Raw genomic sequence first — 17,003 nt, forward strand, 5'->3', positions numbered from 1 at the left:
ATCCAAAGCCTTCATTTTACTAAGAAAAATGAATCCCAAAGAGCTTAGCAAGTGCCCTGCTCAGGATCACAGGGTGATCTCGTATTCCTTTCCCCAGCAAGTCAATTCCTTCCCGAATCATTCTCTCAGCACAGAAGAAAGAGGTACATCATCATTAGATGATTGAGGTTCTGACCACCGGGAGCCAAGGGCAGCGAATCCCAGAGCTAGAGCTTCCCGAGAGAGTCCTCCAAGATGCTGTCGAACCCTCTCCGCGGGCTCAGGGCGGGGTGGGGAGGATGGTTTACGCGGGTGACTTTTAATGACACTTCAGGCTCGGTCCGGGGAGGCCCCCACTCCTACCACCTTTAGCTCAGCCCCGTGTCTTCCCCCTCCCAGGTGCAGCGGGCACGCCTGCCTCGAGTCCCGGCCTGGCTCAGGGCTCGGAAGCTGCGCCAGCTCGCAGCGCGGCTCAGAGGCTCGGCCAGGGGCATCCTCGGTGGGAGGAGGTGACCTCGGGGCTGCGGCCAGCCGCAGCGAGCAGGTGCAGAGGGGGCGGGGCCATCCGGCCTCTGTCCAGCCTCTCAGCACAGGATTTGCTGCGCTTGGGCCGTGCGCCTCACGTGGAGTCGGATCACGCCGGCCTCTCCACGCCCCCCTTGCCTGGCATGACTTGGCCGAGGGAGGGGGCACCCGGAGGAGAAAGAGGAGCCTGGGGGGGCAGCGAGGGGAAGGGATGGGGGCCTGTGAGGGCTTGTTGGGTTGCCCCGGACCATACTGAGGTGCAGCTGGAAAGGGGAGTGCTGGGCAGCGGGAGCAAGCCCGGGCTGTCATTGGCAATCTCAGGATCTGCTTCCTGGGTTTGCTTTCGTTTTGCCGGGGGCTTCTCCTTTCTCTTCCCTCCCTTGCTCTGCACCCCCGCTTCTATCCCCACCGGTTTCCCCCCTCGAGGCCAATCCACGGAGGCTGCGCGCGTGCTCCGGGGCGCTGGGCGGAGGGAAGCCTTTCTGCAGCTGCAGGTGAATAGGAAGAGGGAGGTAACGGAAAGGGGAGAGAGGTATTTGTTTGCAGGTTGGGGACCGAGTGTGAAGGGAAAGGGGGGAGGGGGGATGGAGGAGAACTGATGCGATGGATCCCGCGGTGACACCCCACTTCCATCCTTTTTGTGGCTTGTAGACTGCCCTCCCCCACCCTCCGCAGGTACGTTGACCGGGAGCTGGGGGTCGAGGTCACTGCTGGGTACCGCATAAACCACCCAATCCTTGATAGCAGCTTTTTGCCTCGTCCCCATCATTCAGGTTTCGCCGAAAGAGGATGAGTTCTCTCTTCAGCCAGGGAGCCCGGGTGGCTCTCCAGGGTAGGGCAGGCTGCGCCCTCCTGCTTCGGGAGTCCCCTTTGAAAGGCACCCAGTTGGTTCGGGTCAGCAGCAACTCCGGGCCCGCAGGGTCCCATTCTGTGCGCTTGGTCTTGAAGAAGCGGGGCTACGACGTCACCAGGAACCCGCATCTCAACAAGGTACTCAAGGGAGAGTGGTGGTGGGGGGCAGTTGTCTGGCCACCAAACTGGAGATGGTCCTGGTTGCCCTTGACTCGTGGCATACCGGTCAGGTATCGCCCTGACTCTGAGAGCCTGAACTTCGCTCCTGTCCCATTGCACAAGAATCCAGCAGCAGGGTCAGAGTGTTTTCCTCGTGTGCCTTGCCATTTGTTACCAGGGCTTGACTGTGACTTGATTGGCTGTGTTTAAAAAAAAAGTCTCATAAATAGAGGCGGGTCAGGTGCCTTGGAGATGAGACCGCATGGTGTGGTGGAAAGATTGGGCGTCAGAGCAACTGTACTCCATTGTGACTACTCCTGATAAACTGATAGGATGTAGTAACCGTAGGTATCACCTAGCCTAATCCTTTTATTTTACAGATGAGAAATTGAGGTCCAGGGATGTGGGAATATGAAGTGATTTGTCCAGGATTACATATGTAGTTAAGTAGCAGAGCTGAGATTTCAGACCTAGGTTCCAGGGTTATTTATGTGACTTCAAGCACATCTATCTCTATCTCCAAACAGAGGGGTTTGGACTAGAACTAGATGATCTTTAGGGCCCTTTGGGTTCTAGATCCTATGACTGATTCTGTAAATGCTAGTCTTGATTGTTACCAGGAGGATTGGGTCAGAGCTCTGCCTATGATTCTGTGTCATTTGGATCTCCCTGAGTCCAGGTTTCCTCATCTCCAAGAAAAGGAACAATAATACCCTTATTTGTATCAGTCTTTGTGGTGATCAAATGAGATTTCACATGTGGTAAAGCAATTCAATAATTGTACAGTCCTACAGAAGTGGAAGGTAGGACTTCATATTTGAAAGGTGGTAAGGGAAAAGAGTTGGTACAGTGGATGGAGTCCTGGCCTTGGAGTCAAGAAGACTATCTTCCTGACTTCGAATCTGGTCTCAGACACTTACTAGCTGTGTGACCCTGGGCAAGTTACTTGTTTGCCTCAGTTTCATGACCTGTTAAAGAGCCAGGGAAAGAAATGGCACACTACTCTAGTATCTCTGCCAAGAAAACCCCAAAATGGAGTCATGAAGAGTTGGGCACAACTGATCAACAACAGCAGGAAAGAGAATTGAATCTTGGAGCTAGAAGGGACCTTGGTGACCATCTAGTTCAGAATGAGCTCCAAACCAGATAATTAGAAAATGTTTTTTAAAAATAAAATAAAAATACAGTACTCGTATTAAATTTTAAATAAACCTGTATAAAAATACAGTGGTTTGACACCACTGGTCTAGTCTGATCCTCTTCATTTTTACAGCTGAGCAAACTGAGACTGGGAGAAAGGAAGTGACTTGCCCAATGGCACACAACCACTTAGGGAACAAGTAGAAAGAATAACTTTGGTCTTGTGATATCCAGTTAGGACTTCTGGAGCACTCTTCCCCTAGTCTTTTACCTAACCCATTCTCACTCATACCTTTATTATGGGAAGTCCTGTTAACTACTGGACCTCGGAAGAGTGGATGGTGAGTATTCTAAGAGAAAAAATTTTGACCCAAGTTCTTGTATTAACTTTGTCCTTGGTTATCATATGACCTTGAATTAGCGCTTAACCTGCAAGGCTTCCAGTGAGGCAGTGTAGAGTTATGAATAAGGCCTTGGACTTGGAGTAAGAAGACTAGTTTGGATGCTGCTGATTTGGATCCATCTGGAACCAAGGATGTTCCGCATTCCACAACTTTAGTATGTAATTTTTACTCTTTTCTCCTCTTTTAACAAACTGTTACTAGTACATCTGGGGGAAATTTTTGCCATCAAATAAACATACTAAATTTTATTTCCTTGTTTGAAGAAAAAACTTTTTTATTTTTTAATATTCTACAATCACTACCATAAAACTTAGATTCCCTCTCCCCCCTACCTACCCCTACCTCCTTCCCCAAGATAGCACACAATTCTATATAGGATCTACATATACTTTCCTATTGAATACGTCTCCACTATAGTCATGCTGTGTAGACAAACTAAAATAAATGGAAGAAATCATATAACAAATCAAAACATAATACACACACACACACACAAACATGATCTTCTACATTCTGCGAATGAATTCTGTAATTCTTTCTCTGAGTGTGGAAGGTATTTTGCCTTAGAAGACCATTGGGAATTTTTTTTTTTAAGTTCTTGCGTTGTTACGAAATTCCAAGTCTACCAGAAAAAACTCACGCACGCTGTGGTCATTGCTGTGCACAAAGGTCTCCTGGTTCTGCTCCTTTCTCTCAGCATCAGATCATATAAGTCCTTCCAGGCCTCTCTAAAGTCTTGTTCATCATTTCTTGTGGAACAATAGTACTCCTTTACATTCATATACCATAATTTATTCAGCCATTCCCCAGTTGAAGGGCATCCCCGTGATTTCCAGTTTTTTGAAGAGCACAAAGAGTGCTGCTATAAATATTTTTGGACATGTGGGACCTCTTCCCATTTTTATGATCTCTTGGGATACAGTCCTAGTAGCGATATTGCTGGGTCAAAGGGTATGCACATTTTTGTAGCCCTTTGGGCTACAAACTGCTCTCCAGAATGGTTGGATGAGCTCACAGCTTCACCAACAATGAATTAGTGTTCTAACTCTCCCACATTCTCTCCAATACATTTTCCTGTTCTGTCATATTTGCCAATCTTATAAGTGTGATGTGGTACCTCAGAGTTGTTTTGATTTGCATCTCTCTAATCAAAAGTGATTTAGAGAATTTTTTCATATGATTATGGATATCTTTAATTTCTTCCTCTGAAAATTGCCTGTTCATATCCTTTGACCATTTATCAGTTGGAGAATGATTTGTATTGTTGTACATTTGACTCAGTTCTCTATATATTCTGGAAATGAGGCCTTTATCCCTGAGATTAGCTGTAAAAATTATTTCCCAATTTACTACATCCCTCCGAATTTTGGTTGCATTGGGTTTGGTTGTGCAAAAACTTTTCATTTTAATGTAATCAAAATTATCTATTTTGCATTTCATAATGCTTTCTATCTCTTCTTTAGTAAAAAATTCTTCCCTTCTCTATAAATCTGATAAATACGATAAATACACTTTCCCTTGCTCCTCCAGTTTGTCCATGGCATCAATCTTTATACCTAGATCGTGTACCCATTTGGACTTTATTCTTGTGTACGGTGTCAGGCATGGGTCTATGTCTAGTTTCCGCCACACTGTTATCCAGTTTTCCCAGCAATTTTTGTCGAACAGTGAGTTCTTATCCCAGAAGCTGGGGTCCTCGGGTTTATCAAACAGGAGGTTGCTATATTCCTTGCCTATTGTGCCTGGAGTGCCAAGTCCATTCCACTTGTCTGCTCTTCTGTTTCTTAGCCAGTACCAAGTGGTTTGATAATTGCTGTTTTATAATACAATTTGAGATCTGGTAGAGTTAGGCCACCTTCCCTAGCATTTCTTTTCATTAGTCCCTTTGATATTCTGGATCTTTTGTTCTTCCAGATGAATTGTGATATTATTTTATCCAGCTCTAGAAAACAATTATCTGATAGTTTAATTGGTATGGCATTAAATAAGTAAATTAATTTAGGTAGAATTGTCATTTTTATTATATTAACTCAGCCTACCCATGACCAACTGATGTTTTTCCACTTACTTAGATCTGACTTTATTTGTACAAAAAGTGTCTTATAATTGTGCTCATATAGTCCCTGGGTTTGTTTTGGCAGGTAAACTTCCAAATATTTTATAGTGTCTACCCTAGATTTAAATGGGATTTCTCTTTCTATCTTTTGCTGTTGGACTTTGTTGCTAATATATAGGAATGCAGAAGATTTGTGCAGGTTTACTTTGTAACCTGCAACTTTGCCAAAGTTATTTATTATTTCAAGTAATTTTACTTGAATCTCTGGGATTCTCTAAGTATATTATCATATCATCTGCAAAGAGTGATAACTTAGTTTCTTCTTTGAATTTCTTTATCTTATCTAATTGCTACAGCTAATATTTCTAGTACCATATTGAATAATAGTGGTGATAATGGACATCCTTGTTTTACCCCTGATCTAATTGGAAATGCATCTAGCTTATCCCCATTGCATATAATGCTTGCTGAAGGTTTTAGGTAGATACTGCTTATTATTTTATGGAAAGTTCCCTTTATTCCTATGCTCTCCAGTGTTTTTAATAGGAATGGGTGTTGTATTTTGTTGAAAGCTTTTTCTGCAACTATTGAGGTAATCATGTGGTTTTTGTTAGTTTTGTGGTTGATATGATCAATAATGCTAATAGTTTTCCTAATGTTGAACCAGCCCTGCATTCCTGGTATGAATCCTACCTGGTCATAATGTATTATTCTCATGATAAGATGCTGTATTTGTTTTGCTAAAATCTTATCTAAAATTTTTGCATCTATATTCATTAAGAAAACACATTAAACAAAACAAAACAACCCTTCACTATGCATATGATGTAATCATATCATCTTTATAAAAATTTTAATTTATTTTTAACGTTCTTTTAATATTTTGATTTCCAAATTCTCTCCCTCTCTTGTCCTACACCCACCATTTGAGAAGATAAGTAGTATGATACCCCTTATATGTGTGAAGTCATGCAAAACATTTCTGTATTAGCCATGTTACAGAAGTTTAAAAGCAAGGATAATAAAGTAAAAAAAACATAGTGCTTCAGTCTGTACTCAAAGATAATCAATTCTCTCTCTGGAGGCGTACAGCATTTTTCATCATGAGTCCTTTGGAATTGTCTTGAATCATCATCTTATGTGGCCATATCATCATGAAAGTATTCCTCCTAATGGAAACTTCTTGTTTTTTTAAGTCTTGGCAAGGTCATTTAACCTTACCACACAACTACTTAAAAGTTCTGGTGGCTGTTATGATGTATTTTGAATGAAGTTTCTGTTACTATCCAGCTCAAAGGTTCATAATAATTTCTTAAAGAAAAGGAGATTTCTTCAGTAGGGATTATTATCAATTTGATAAGTCGCATTTTGAGCAAGTGCTTAACCTGAGCCAATTTCCTCATCAATAAAATGAGGTTAATGAGACTTGAACCGGGATGTTAGAAGAATCAAATGAGATCATGTGGATGAAAGCTCTTTGAAATGTAAAAAGGACCAAATAAGTTCTTCCTTATTTATGTTGTTCTTATTCCTAATTTTATGCATGCTTGTTGAGAGCTGTGGTAACGTACAGATCTCTCTTACCCTTTTCCATCCCTTTCCCCATCTGAAAACCTAAAAAGAATCTTCACATACTGCCAACTTGTGATTGAGTGATGTTTCGAGCTTTTGGTCATCTTGCCTGTAATTTGACCTGGAGATACATGTGGACTGCTAACTTTACTTTCTTATGAATTGTTCACAGAGTAAAGGAATGGATCAAAAGACTGTATTTTCCCTGAAATTGTGGTCTCTTTAAAGCATCCTTAGTCCCTATGTTTCTCCAGCTGCGGCAAGTCTTTCCCCACCCTTAAAACAGAAATAGGGCTTTACTTGTTAAAACAATGTTTTCATCACATCTTCCTGATAAGTAGCTACTCTGATTTTCCCCTACTCTCTTGATCGTTAAGGAGGAGTAGAAATGGATTAGAATGCCAGTGTGGGGATTTGTGTTTGTAGGGGCTGCTTAGGGTGGATCCTGAAGACTATAAAATCATTGTTGACTGGGCTTATCCGTTTTCTTCATTAAGACTTTCTTTGAATAGGTATCTGTCAATGGTCTAGTGATGACTTCCTGAGCCTTTTATTGGAGATAAACCAGGTTAGTCTTAGAAATTAACCAAGTAATTGATAACCTCTGCATTGTGATAGCACTGAGGAAACTGGGTCTTCCCTGGCTTCCTCCAGGTCCCAGATAAAATCCCACGTACTGCAGAAGCCTTTCCTGGTAACCCTTAACTCTAGTGCATTCCCTCCACTTTATCCTGTGTATATCTTGTTGGTACATAGTCATTTGCAATGGTGCCTCCCCTATTAGACTGTGAGCTCCTTGGGGTCGGGGGCCATGTTTTTTCCTTTCTTTGTATCTTCAGTACTTAGCACAGTGCCTGACACATAGTGGGTGCTTAACAAATGCTTACTGGCTTGACTTGTTCAGCTCTGAGAAAAGGAGGCCAGGCAGAGAGGCACATGGGAAACATATATGAAATATATGAGAGGCTCTTAAACATATGATATTAATCATCTGGTTTGACTCTCTACCTAGGTCAGAAAGTGAAGTATGGAAATTTAAGCCACAAATTATGTAATATAGTTCAACTGGCCTTCGTGCTGTTCCTTCTACATGATAGTCCACCTCCTATTTCTGTGCCTCTGCTCAGGCTATCCCTCGTACCTGATATGCCCATCCTCCTTAACTCTGTCTAGTTTGTTCAAAGTTTAGCTTAAGTTGTTCTTCCTAGAAGAAGATTTTTGCTCATTCCACCCCATTTTCCCTACCAGGAGGTGGGTACAGTGGGTAGTATGTTGAATCTGGAGTCAGGAAACCCTGAATTCAAATCCAGATTCAGATAATTAATACTAGTGTGTAATTTTGCAAAAATCATTAACCTTTGTCTGCCTCAGTTTCCTCAATCATAAAATGGAAGGTAGAGTTGTTTTTTATTTTTATTTTCAGGAGGTAATCAGGGTTAAGTGACTTGTCCAAGGTCACACAGCTAGTAAATGTCAAAGATCAGATTTGAACTCAGGTCCACTTGACTCTAGGGCAGGTATAGTATCTACTGTGCCACCTAACTGCCCCTCAACCATAAAATGGAAATAATAATACCTATCTCCCAGGGCTGTTGTGAGTATCAAATGAGATAACATATATACACATATATTTATATGAATTTAAATTTATTATTTATTTAATTTAAATATACTAAATTTATATATATTTAAATATATTTAATATTTATAAGGGCACTTAGCTCAGTGCCTGGCACAGAACAGGCACTCAATAAATGCATATTTTCTTCCTTCCTGCTACCTGCTAGTGTTTCCCCTAAATTAAAAAAAATATATATTATATATATATATACACATATATGTGTGTATATTATATACTTATCCATATGTGAATGTTATCTCCCCCCATAAAGAATATTTGAATTTTGTCTTTGTATCTCCAGGATCTAATATAATATTTGGTACATAGTAAGTGCTTAATGCTTGTTGGCAGACTGAATTTCCAGTTGAGTAAGAAAATATTGTTAAAGAGGGCATGGATGATTTGGGGATGTAGATTACAAAGACCATAGTACAGTTAGGAACTTTATAGGTTGTGGAAGGAAAAACTTGGTACTGTTTGGCACCATTCTGTCAGAAATAAATGTATTAACCTTCCCTTCTCCCTAACTCCTTATTACTGTCAAGGGCACTACTCTTGGTCAAGTCACCCAGGCTCTTGACTCCTCACTCTCACCTTCCATATCCAATCAATTGCTAAGTTCTGTAGTTTTACTTTGTAACATCTGTATTCTATTCCCTCTTCTTTAATCTGTCACTGTTACCACTCTGGTACAGGAAGGCCCTCATCATCTCACACTTGGACTGTAGCAATAGTTTGCTGGTTGGTCTGCCTGCCACAAGTCTCTCCCTTTTGCAGTCTATTTTCTATTCAGCTGTCAGCGGGATCTTCTTAAAGTATAGATGTGACCATTTCACCCCCACTTCCACCCCATCCTCCCTAAACTCGAGTGGTTCTCAATTGCCTTCAGGACCAACCTTTCCAGTTTTCTTACACCTCACTCATCCACACTCTTTAATTCATCCAGTAGCCTTGATGTTCCTCACACAAGATATTCCATCTCTCTAGACTCCAGGCATTTTCACTGGCTTTCTTCAAATCTCAGCCAAAATCTTACCTTTTACAAGAAGCCTTTCTTGATCCTCCTAAAACTAGTGTCTTTCCTCTGAGACTATCTCCAGTTTATCATGTATATAGCTAGTTTGTATGTATTTGTTTGCATATTGTTTTCCCCAATTGTTTTCTTGAGAGGAGGGAATTTTTTTTTCTTTGTATCCCTAGCACTTAGCACAGTATCTGGCACATAGTAGGCTCTCAATAAACTTATTAACTGACTGAATTAAATTCTAAGCATCTCTTCATAGAGAGAGAAATCCCAAAGGAATGAATTTCCTCATGCCTTTAAAAAGACTTTCTGATTTATGCCATTTTTTAATTTATTTATAAGAATAAAGACAAAATCTGTAGTCAAGATTAAACAGGACCATAAATATTTATATTAGAGTGTATCGTTGTCTAAAAAGAATTATAGCAACTTCATTTTGGCATACCTTAGAGAATTATTTTACTAAAATAATTAGTCTCTCTTTTAACTTCTCCCTGTAAGGATTCCCCTTTCAACTTGGTCAAAGACAAACTCAGAAAAAAGACTTCTCTTAATTGAATTAAACAAAGAATTCTTGTTCTTAGTCTGATCATTACCCAAATCAGTTTTAGGGAGGGTTCCTTCCTAGGTTGATCAGCCCTTTGCCTTTAGGAACTGGTTAGGCCTTCCATGAAAATTAGACTAAGGACTAATTAGACCAATTAGACCAGATTAGACCAAGGACTTCAGCTTAAGAATACTGACCAAATACTGTTGTTTCATATTGCTACCTGAAAGAGGGCAGGATTGGAGGGGTTTAGTATTCCCCTACAAAGTGAAGTCTGTAAATATATGGACCTGAGACATTTAGTCCCTGAGTATCTAAAATGTGACCCATACAACTCTGAGGTTTGACTTGCCCCTCCCACTCTCCTCCCTCCCTCCCTTCCTCCCTCCCTCCCTCCCTCCCTCCCTCCCTCCCTCCCTCCCTCCCTTCCTTCCTTCCTTCCTTCCTTCCTTCCTTCCTTCCTTCCTTCCTCCCCCTATAGGGCCAACCTTCCCGAAATTTCTAACTTTGGCTTTACTTTGGCTCTACCTGATAGTAAGCATAGCCTATTTTTCACAGAAGTGCTGAAATCAGAACTGAGAAACACTGTTACTGACATAAAGCGGAAATTAAAACTGAGGAACTCCCATAGTTCTCAGGAATATTAAGCTTCTAAAATGCCATTTTTCTCATTGAAGTAATCCAAGTTGATTAGTCACTAATACTAGGCCTACAGCTATTCACTACTGTACAAATAAAGTTGAGTAAACTGAGTATGGCTTTAAAACAACAAACAAGTCACTTTTGTTATTGCTAAAAACCATATTTTTGAATAGCTAATAGTTTATTATTATTAAAAATAAAAAATCATTTAGCCTGTATAGATACAGACTTCCGATTATGAGGTCCACTGTTTAGAGAAATAAACCAAACTTACATACTCTTGATTTAGGCTAACCCTTTCAGTTTTCAGATAAAGAAACAGCCATCCCCCCTCCCAATGGGAAGCATTTTTTCCAAGACCAGTCAACTATGCAAAATTAGCAAAGTAACCCTGGTCTCCTGATTCCCAGTCCACTGATTCCCAGTGCAAAATACTCTCTGAGTTATGATAATCTTTGTTAATTTCTGTTTTGGATGGTTCCTTCTTCCCTTATGAAGGCAAGAATTTTTAGAACTAGATGAAGTATAATGTAATCTCCTTGATGGCTGAGTACTGTTGTTTTGTTTTTTACCTTTCTTCTTTTTGTCTTAGAATCTCTAGTACCCAACATAATACTTTGCAAATAATAATTGACATGATAAATGTTTGTTAAATTGCTGAATTGAAGTACATTGTCTTTTCAGTTTTCACCAACACTCTGCTTCTTAAACACCTCTAAACCTATATTAAATGTATTTTGTTGAAAGGAAAAGTATGGCTCCTCAGATTCTGCTGGAACAGGCACATGACTTTCCCAGACAAATGCTTTTTCTTTTTTTTTTCTTTTCTCTTCTCTTATTTCCCTTCTCTTTCCTCTCTGCTCCTTTCATTTTCTTTTCTTTTCTTTTTTTGGGGGGTGTTAGGACACATCAGTTTAGTAGTTAAATGAACATGTAAAGACTTGGTAGCCAGACATCTTATGTTGGCTACACATCTAAAGCAACACTGGAATTTACCTTATTCATCTTAAAATAAATTGTAATTTATTACACTGCCGTGCATTGCTGCTATTTGATTTGCTTGAAAGAGCTGATATTTATAGTTACTAGAATTTATATGTTATCTTTCTTCCCAGGTTTACCTCTGATTGCTACATGGTAAATGTTGGGATTGATTTCTTGATCTATTTTATTTGTACTGAGAGGGAGCATGGGGAATCTACCTGAGAATTAAGAAGACTTGGATTCAAGTCTTGCCTCTGATTCATACTGGCTGAGTGACTCTGATAAGTCACCTGACCCCTTAGTGCTGTAGGCAACTCTTACCACTAGAATTTTCAGAGCAGGGAGTGATCTGTGTTGGTAAAGGGAATTTCCTCATTAGGAATTCCTTGCACTAGTGACTTCATAGTTCCAGTAAAGAAAAAAAATCCCCTCTTTTCCCGATGATGTAAGAAAGCAGATTATCATCCTTGTTTTTGCAAAGGGAATAACTGAGGTATGAAAACGTTCAGTGGCTTATCATGGTCAATATCCCTCTGATTTATTTTCACTATTTTCTCCACTAAGGTTCTATCTGTACTGATGCCTTGTTGTGGTATGGAGATGACTGTGGGTTCTCAAAGGCTATAGAGCATAAGCTGTGGCAGGTCCTGCTAAATTAGATAATATCAGTATAATCTTTGGGTCTCTGTATTCAAAGCCTTTCATGATTTGGCCTCATTGTTTCCAGCCTTATCTCAAACTATTCCACTTCACAAACTTAAGTTAGAGAAAAACTGTACAATTCTCCAAAAAGCCTTCCTTGATCTGACCTTTTGAAAAGGAACTTTCCCATCTGTCCTCATGTAACATTTCTCTCCACCAGTTTTCTGTAATATTGCATATTATAGCTGTCTATGTTAGAATCACACCTACCCATTAGAGCTAAGCTTTTCAAAGTCAGGAGCTGTGTCTTGTATGAGCTTTGTATCTTTCCCAATACCTATCACTGTCCTTTGCACACAGTAGGCCCTTTATAAATATTTGTTGGATGAAGGGAAAGCACAGATTTGGGAAGAAGTAATGAACATTTCATAGTTAAGCCCTAATTCTCTCTGCTTGGTTATGCACAAAGATTTTTTAGAACTTGGAGATCATGTACTCACTGTACTGGGCCCCCAGATCTTCCTGTTGTATTTAAAAACTTTTTTGTGGAAGCAGTCTGTTCCTTCCTGCATAAAGTGTGTTATCTTTTAGAACGCTCCGTCCTCTGTCACCAGCATGCACATGACCTGTCTTGAAATGGTGCTGCCCCACTCTTATTGTACTCAAGCACTTCTGCCTCTGTTTTGTTTGTCTCTGGAGTCTGGTGTTCAGAAAAAGGATGAATGGAGAGGATGCCCAGTCTGATGACTATTTACGGATCAGTGCATTTCATTCATGGCTCCCTGAATTCCTCTGGGACTCTTAGAAATGCACATGGCTTCCCCAGGAGACAGTCTTTTTGCATGGGGCTCATTAGTTTAGCTGAATGAACATGTAAAGACTTGGTGGCCAGCCGTTCTATGCTGGCTGAACATCTGAGGCTACACAGGAATCCTTATTCCTTCTAAGAGCAATTGTGATTTATTGCACTCTATAACATTTGGGATTCATCTCTATATAAAGCATGCTTTAAAAAAATTTTTTGTTCAGTGCCAGTTTGGAACTCAGTTGTGTTATCCTGTCTCTTTTTGGGGCATCTGTCATCACCGACTTGGCTCTCAGATCACTTTAGAGATGATCAATGATTTGAAGCCAACTAACTGAGAAGTTCATCAGAGCTTGTCAGCCCTGAAGGCAGATAACTTAATATGCTTTTCTAAAGTCTGTGTGTCAGATGTGATGGTAGAATTGGGCCTCCCTGATTGAAAGAGAAGGGACAAATTATTAAGTAAATCCTTGTCCTGTAATCATCAAATTTGCATTTGTCTCATTCTCTTTGTGACTCAGGAAGGGCAGTTGAGATATTTTAAGGACAAATTGGTATACACAAATCAAATTTAATCTTTCCTGACTGATTATTAGTCTCCAGATATGGAAAAGCTTGTCTATGTGGTGGTGCCATTAGTCTGAGTAAAACTCAGAAGGCACTACTGTTTGGAAGTACTAAGAAGAGAGAAGTCAAAGAAAGCATGTTTTCTCTATAAGCTCAATTGATGTTCACTACCTCCCTTATAGGTTGTGAAGAAGGAACATAGGCAGGTGGGTAGCAAATATTATCCCCATTTTAGAAATGAAAAAATTGAGGTTCGGTGGGATCAGTCAATTCTGTTGTTAATTCCACAACTGTTTCTTAAGCACTCTATTCAAAACACTTTGCTAGATGCTGAGAGACATATAGAGATAATTAAGAAGCAGTTATCCTTTTAGAGATTAAGAATCATAGAATGGTGGAGGTAAAGATGGCTTTAGCCCTGATTTTGTTTTGTGTTCCTAGTTTATAAAGAATGAAACTGGAGTCCAGAGAAATGCCTTGCCAGAGTACATATAATTATTAATGACAGAACAGGGGTAGATCTAAGGACTTTGGATTCACATAGTTCAGTGCTTTGCGGCTTGAGGTTAAATAGGGAAGGGTCCCATCTCTTCCCTGGGAGAGGAAAGAGGATACAAGAAGGTTAGCATCACTAATATTTGTTGCTGCCTTTATCCAGGCAGTGGCATCAGAGACAGTGAGGAGAAAAAAGAAAGTGGAAAAATATTCTTTTATTAAAGCCTTTTCCTGATGCTTCATTTTGGTGTAGAAGTGGCCCTGGCTTCTTAAACACTATGCTAGGGTAATGCAAATTCTTAACATCCTAGAAAAGCTTTGAGGATAAACCAGTCTCATATTGTTTGGGGAACAGCATACATCAATTTGGAGATGCTTTTGCCAGAAGGTTGATCCTCAGTGATTCCCTCCATCCTCACACACCCCCACACCCTGTTTATTTATCCAAAGAGTAAAAAACCAGCAACAATAACTCAGAAAGACTTTCCAGCAAGGTGTTGAGGGATTTAAATCTGTTTTTGGTGAAATGAGTAACCCATGCCAGTAAAGTCACAAAATCTTGAAATATGGAAATAATCAATGAAGTGGTTTTTTCTTAATGGTCTCATCATCCTGTTTCCCAGATTTTGTTATACAGCTGAATGGTCAGGCAGCTTGTCAATTTAGTCCATCTATATCTATCTAATTGTTCATAGAGAGGTCTGAGAATTGACTAGTAGAAGAGGAGTCTGGATTGTACTTGGGAGATCACATAGTGATTTTGCAGCTCTTTAGACGATCACTATCACAAAGACTGATATCTAAAGTATCAGTATTTTCCCTGTAGTATTATATGACTATGAATCATAAAGTGCTATATAGTCTTGTAAGAATCAAAAGGACAATGAAAAGAAACATGGTGGGAGTAAGCAGGCAAAAGCATATTACCACGTGTAAATGACAATGAAAAGTGTCCTAAAATATGTCATGAAGGACATCTATGACCCCAAAAGGAGGTAGGACAGGTTGTCAGCCTGAATGCTGCACTGTTATTCATGAAATATTAAAAGAAGTGGAGGATTTTCTTCAAAGCATTGGATGAATCCTCTATGGAAGAGTTACCAAAAGACTTAGATAAAAAAAATATAGATATTGGTCAGGAATAATACACATGGAAGGAATTTGATTTTGATCTGCCATGGTTAAGGTAGGAGCCATATTTATTAGATTAAATATCAATCCATATTTTTTATTAATAAAACCTTGAATGTGTATAAAGGCCTCCAGTTTATAGTGTGTATGCTAGGTTGCCTCTCCTGGCCCCCTTAGATATATTGCATTATCTCCACCTCTGTATAGTTGAGTCATTTTTATGACTACATTTTCTCATGCTTTTAATGAACACAGTGATGCTTACATATGCTTTGTCCAAATCTATGTAAAAACAAGCTGCTATAATAAGAATCCACTGAATGTTCTAAAAGCTAGCATGTGTAAAAGGTAGAGCTCAATGTCAGGATCCCTGCTGAGATCTTTGTCACTGGAGTATGTCACCTGTCAACTGGAACATGCAGATATCTGTAGATGGGGTTTTTCAAGCTCCTCTCTGGGCTTGACTTCTCTAGTGCCCTCATTTTCCATTTCTAATGTTCTTTGCAGTCCAGTAAGCCTGGGTTTTTATGGCTTTATATGGAATAGAATTTTTGTCATTTCTCCCAAAGATTCCTTTTTGTGTGTGTGCTTTCTTCACAAATGCCAGTTTAAAGAGTAAAAAAGGCCTTTTCAGTTTTATGCCCATAACGAAAGGACCATTAGTGTGCAGTACTTTTGTCTTCAGAAAAACAGGATTACAGTCACCTTCAAAAACCTTGACTTTGATGTTTCTGAAAGCACATTGGGAAATCCTTTGGGGTGGTGTCTATCTCCCTTGCATCCCAGAGCACAAAAGATGCTCTATTATTGTGTGATGAAAATCTGACGGAAATCCTACTACCGGGGGAACCAAGGTCAATTTTTAAAAGCGTGCATTCATACTGTACCCAAATGGTTGCTTGGCAGCCTAGCTAAAACACCATCCTGACCAAATGAAAACAGTTAGGAATCAAATATACCCCCTAGTTTGAGAAGGAGGAGATAGTTGACCAAAAGCTTATAAATTTTTGAAAATGAAAGTGATATATGTTTTTATGCCTGTCACTCAAGCTGATTTTCTTATTTCAAGGATCCAGTGTATTAGCCTTATTTCATAATAATGTACTATTCTAGTCTTCCCATCTCTGTAAGTATTCCCAAACTCACGTACAGACTACAGGCTTCATCTCTCCTCTTCGTCTGTCTATTCTCAGTTTCTAGCTACTCTTATGCCTTCATCTATCACCCCTCTTTGGATAAATCTGAAACTTATTTTCTCTGAAATTCCAATCCTGCATTTCCAGCTCTGATAGATATCACCTTCTGAAGATTCTACTAGGAACCTCAAACTCCTCATATATGAAATCATACTTTGCCGCCAACACCTTTTCCTGACTTTCATGTTTCCCCTGATGCTACCACTACTCTAGTCACTCAGGCTCTATCCTGTGATGGGTCTTCTTCTCTTACTCCCTCACCATATGCAGACATGCTGTCTTAATTAGCCCTCCACAATGTCTAATGCATCCTTTTCCTTTTTAATTTTCACAATGCTATCCTAGTTTAGGCTTTTATTTCCACTTTCCAACTCTATAGTTATATCCTCCAAACTAATATCCCTGCTTCTAGTCATTGCCCTTCCTGATTTATCTTGTGCATTGTAATTTATGTTCATAATGCTCAACTCAGAATCCTTTAGTGCTTTGCCAACTGAACCATTTCCTAGTTCCAAAACCGTCTTTTCAGCTTCATCTTATGTTGATCTCCAGTGCCCAGCCACTCAGAACTACTGGCCTGTCACTGAGCTCACTTTGAATTTTTGCTCCTTTGCTTACATGAATCACCTGATTGGACTTCTACCGTACCATGTCCATATTCA

At 40.0% G+C, this 17,003-nt stretch overlaps 1 protein-coding gene across 2 annotated transcripts in view; it reads left to right on the plus strand.

The window, feature by feature from the left end:
* Positions 1–649: 649 nt before the first annotated feature.
* Positions 650–17,003, plus strand: part of ME3 (malic enzyme 3) — a 326,185-nt gene continuing 309,831 nt past the window's right edge. Inside the window, exons 1-3 of one of the 2 annotated variants that reach the window (XM_072610620.1) lie at positions 920–998; positions 1,156–1,179; positions 1,278–1,494. In XM_072610620.1, coding sequence (XP_072466721.1) covers positions 1,294–1,494 — 201 coding nt within the window. In that variant the 5' untranslated portion in view covers positions 920–998; positions 1,156–1,179; positions 1,278–1,293. Of the gene's footprint in view, positions 999–1,155; positions 1,180–1,277; positions 1,495–17,003 lie in introns of both variants that reach the window. The other variant, XM_072610619.1, reaches the window with a different exon arrangement.

The sequence above is a fragment of the Notamacropus eugenii genome, chromosome 5 (genome assembly GCF_028372415.1).
Source record: "Notamacropus eugenii isolate mMacEug1 chromosome 5, mMacEug1.pri_v2, whole genome shotgun sequence".
Classification (NCBI taxonomy): domain Eukaryota; kingdom Metazoa; phylum Chordata; class Mammalia; order Diprotodontia; family Macropodidae; genus Notamacropus; species Notamacropus eugenii.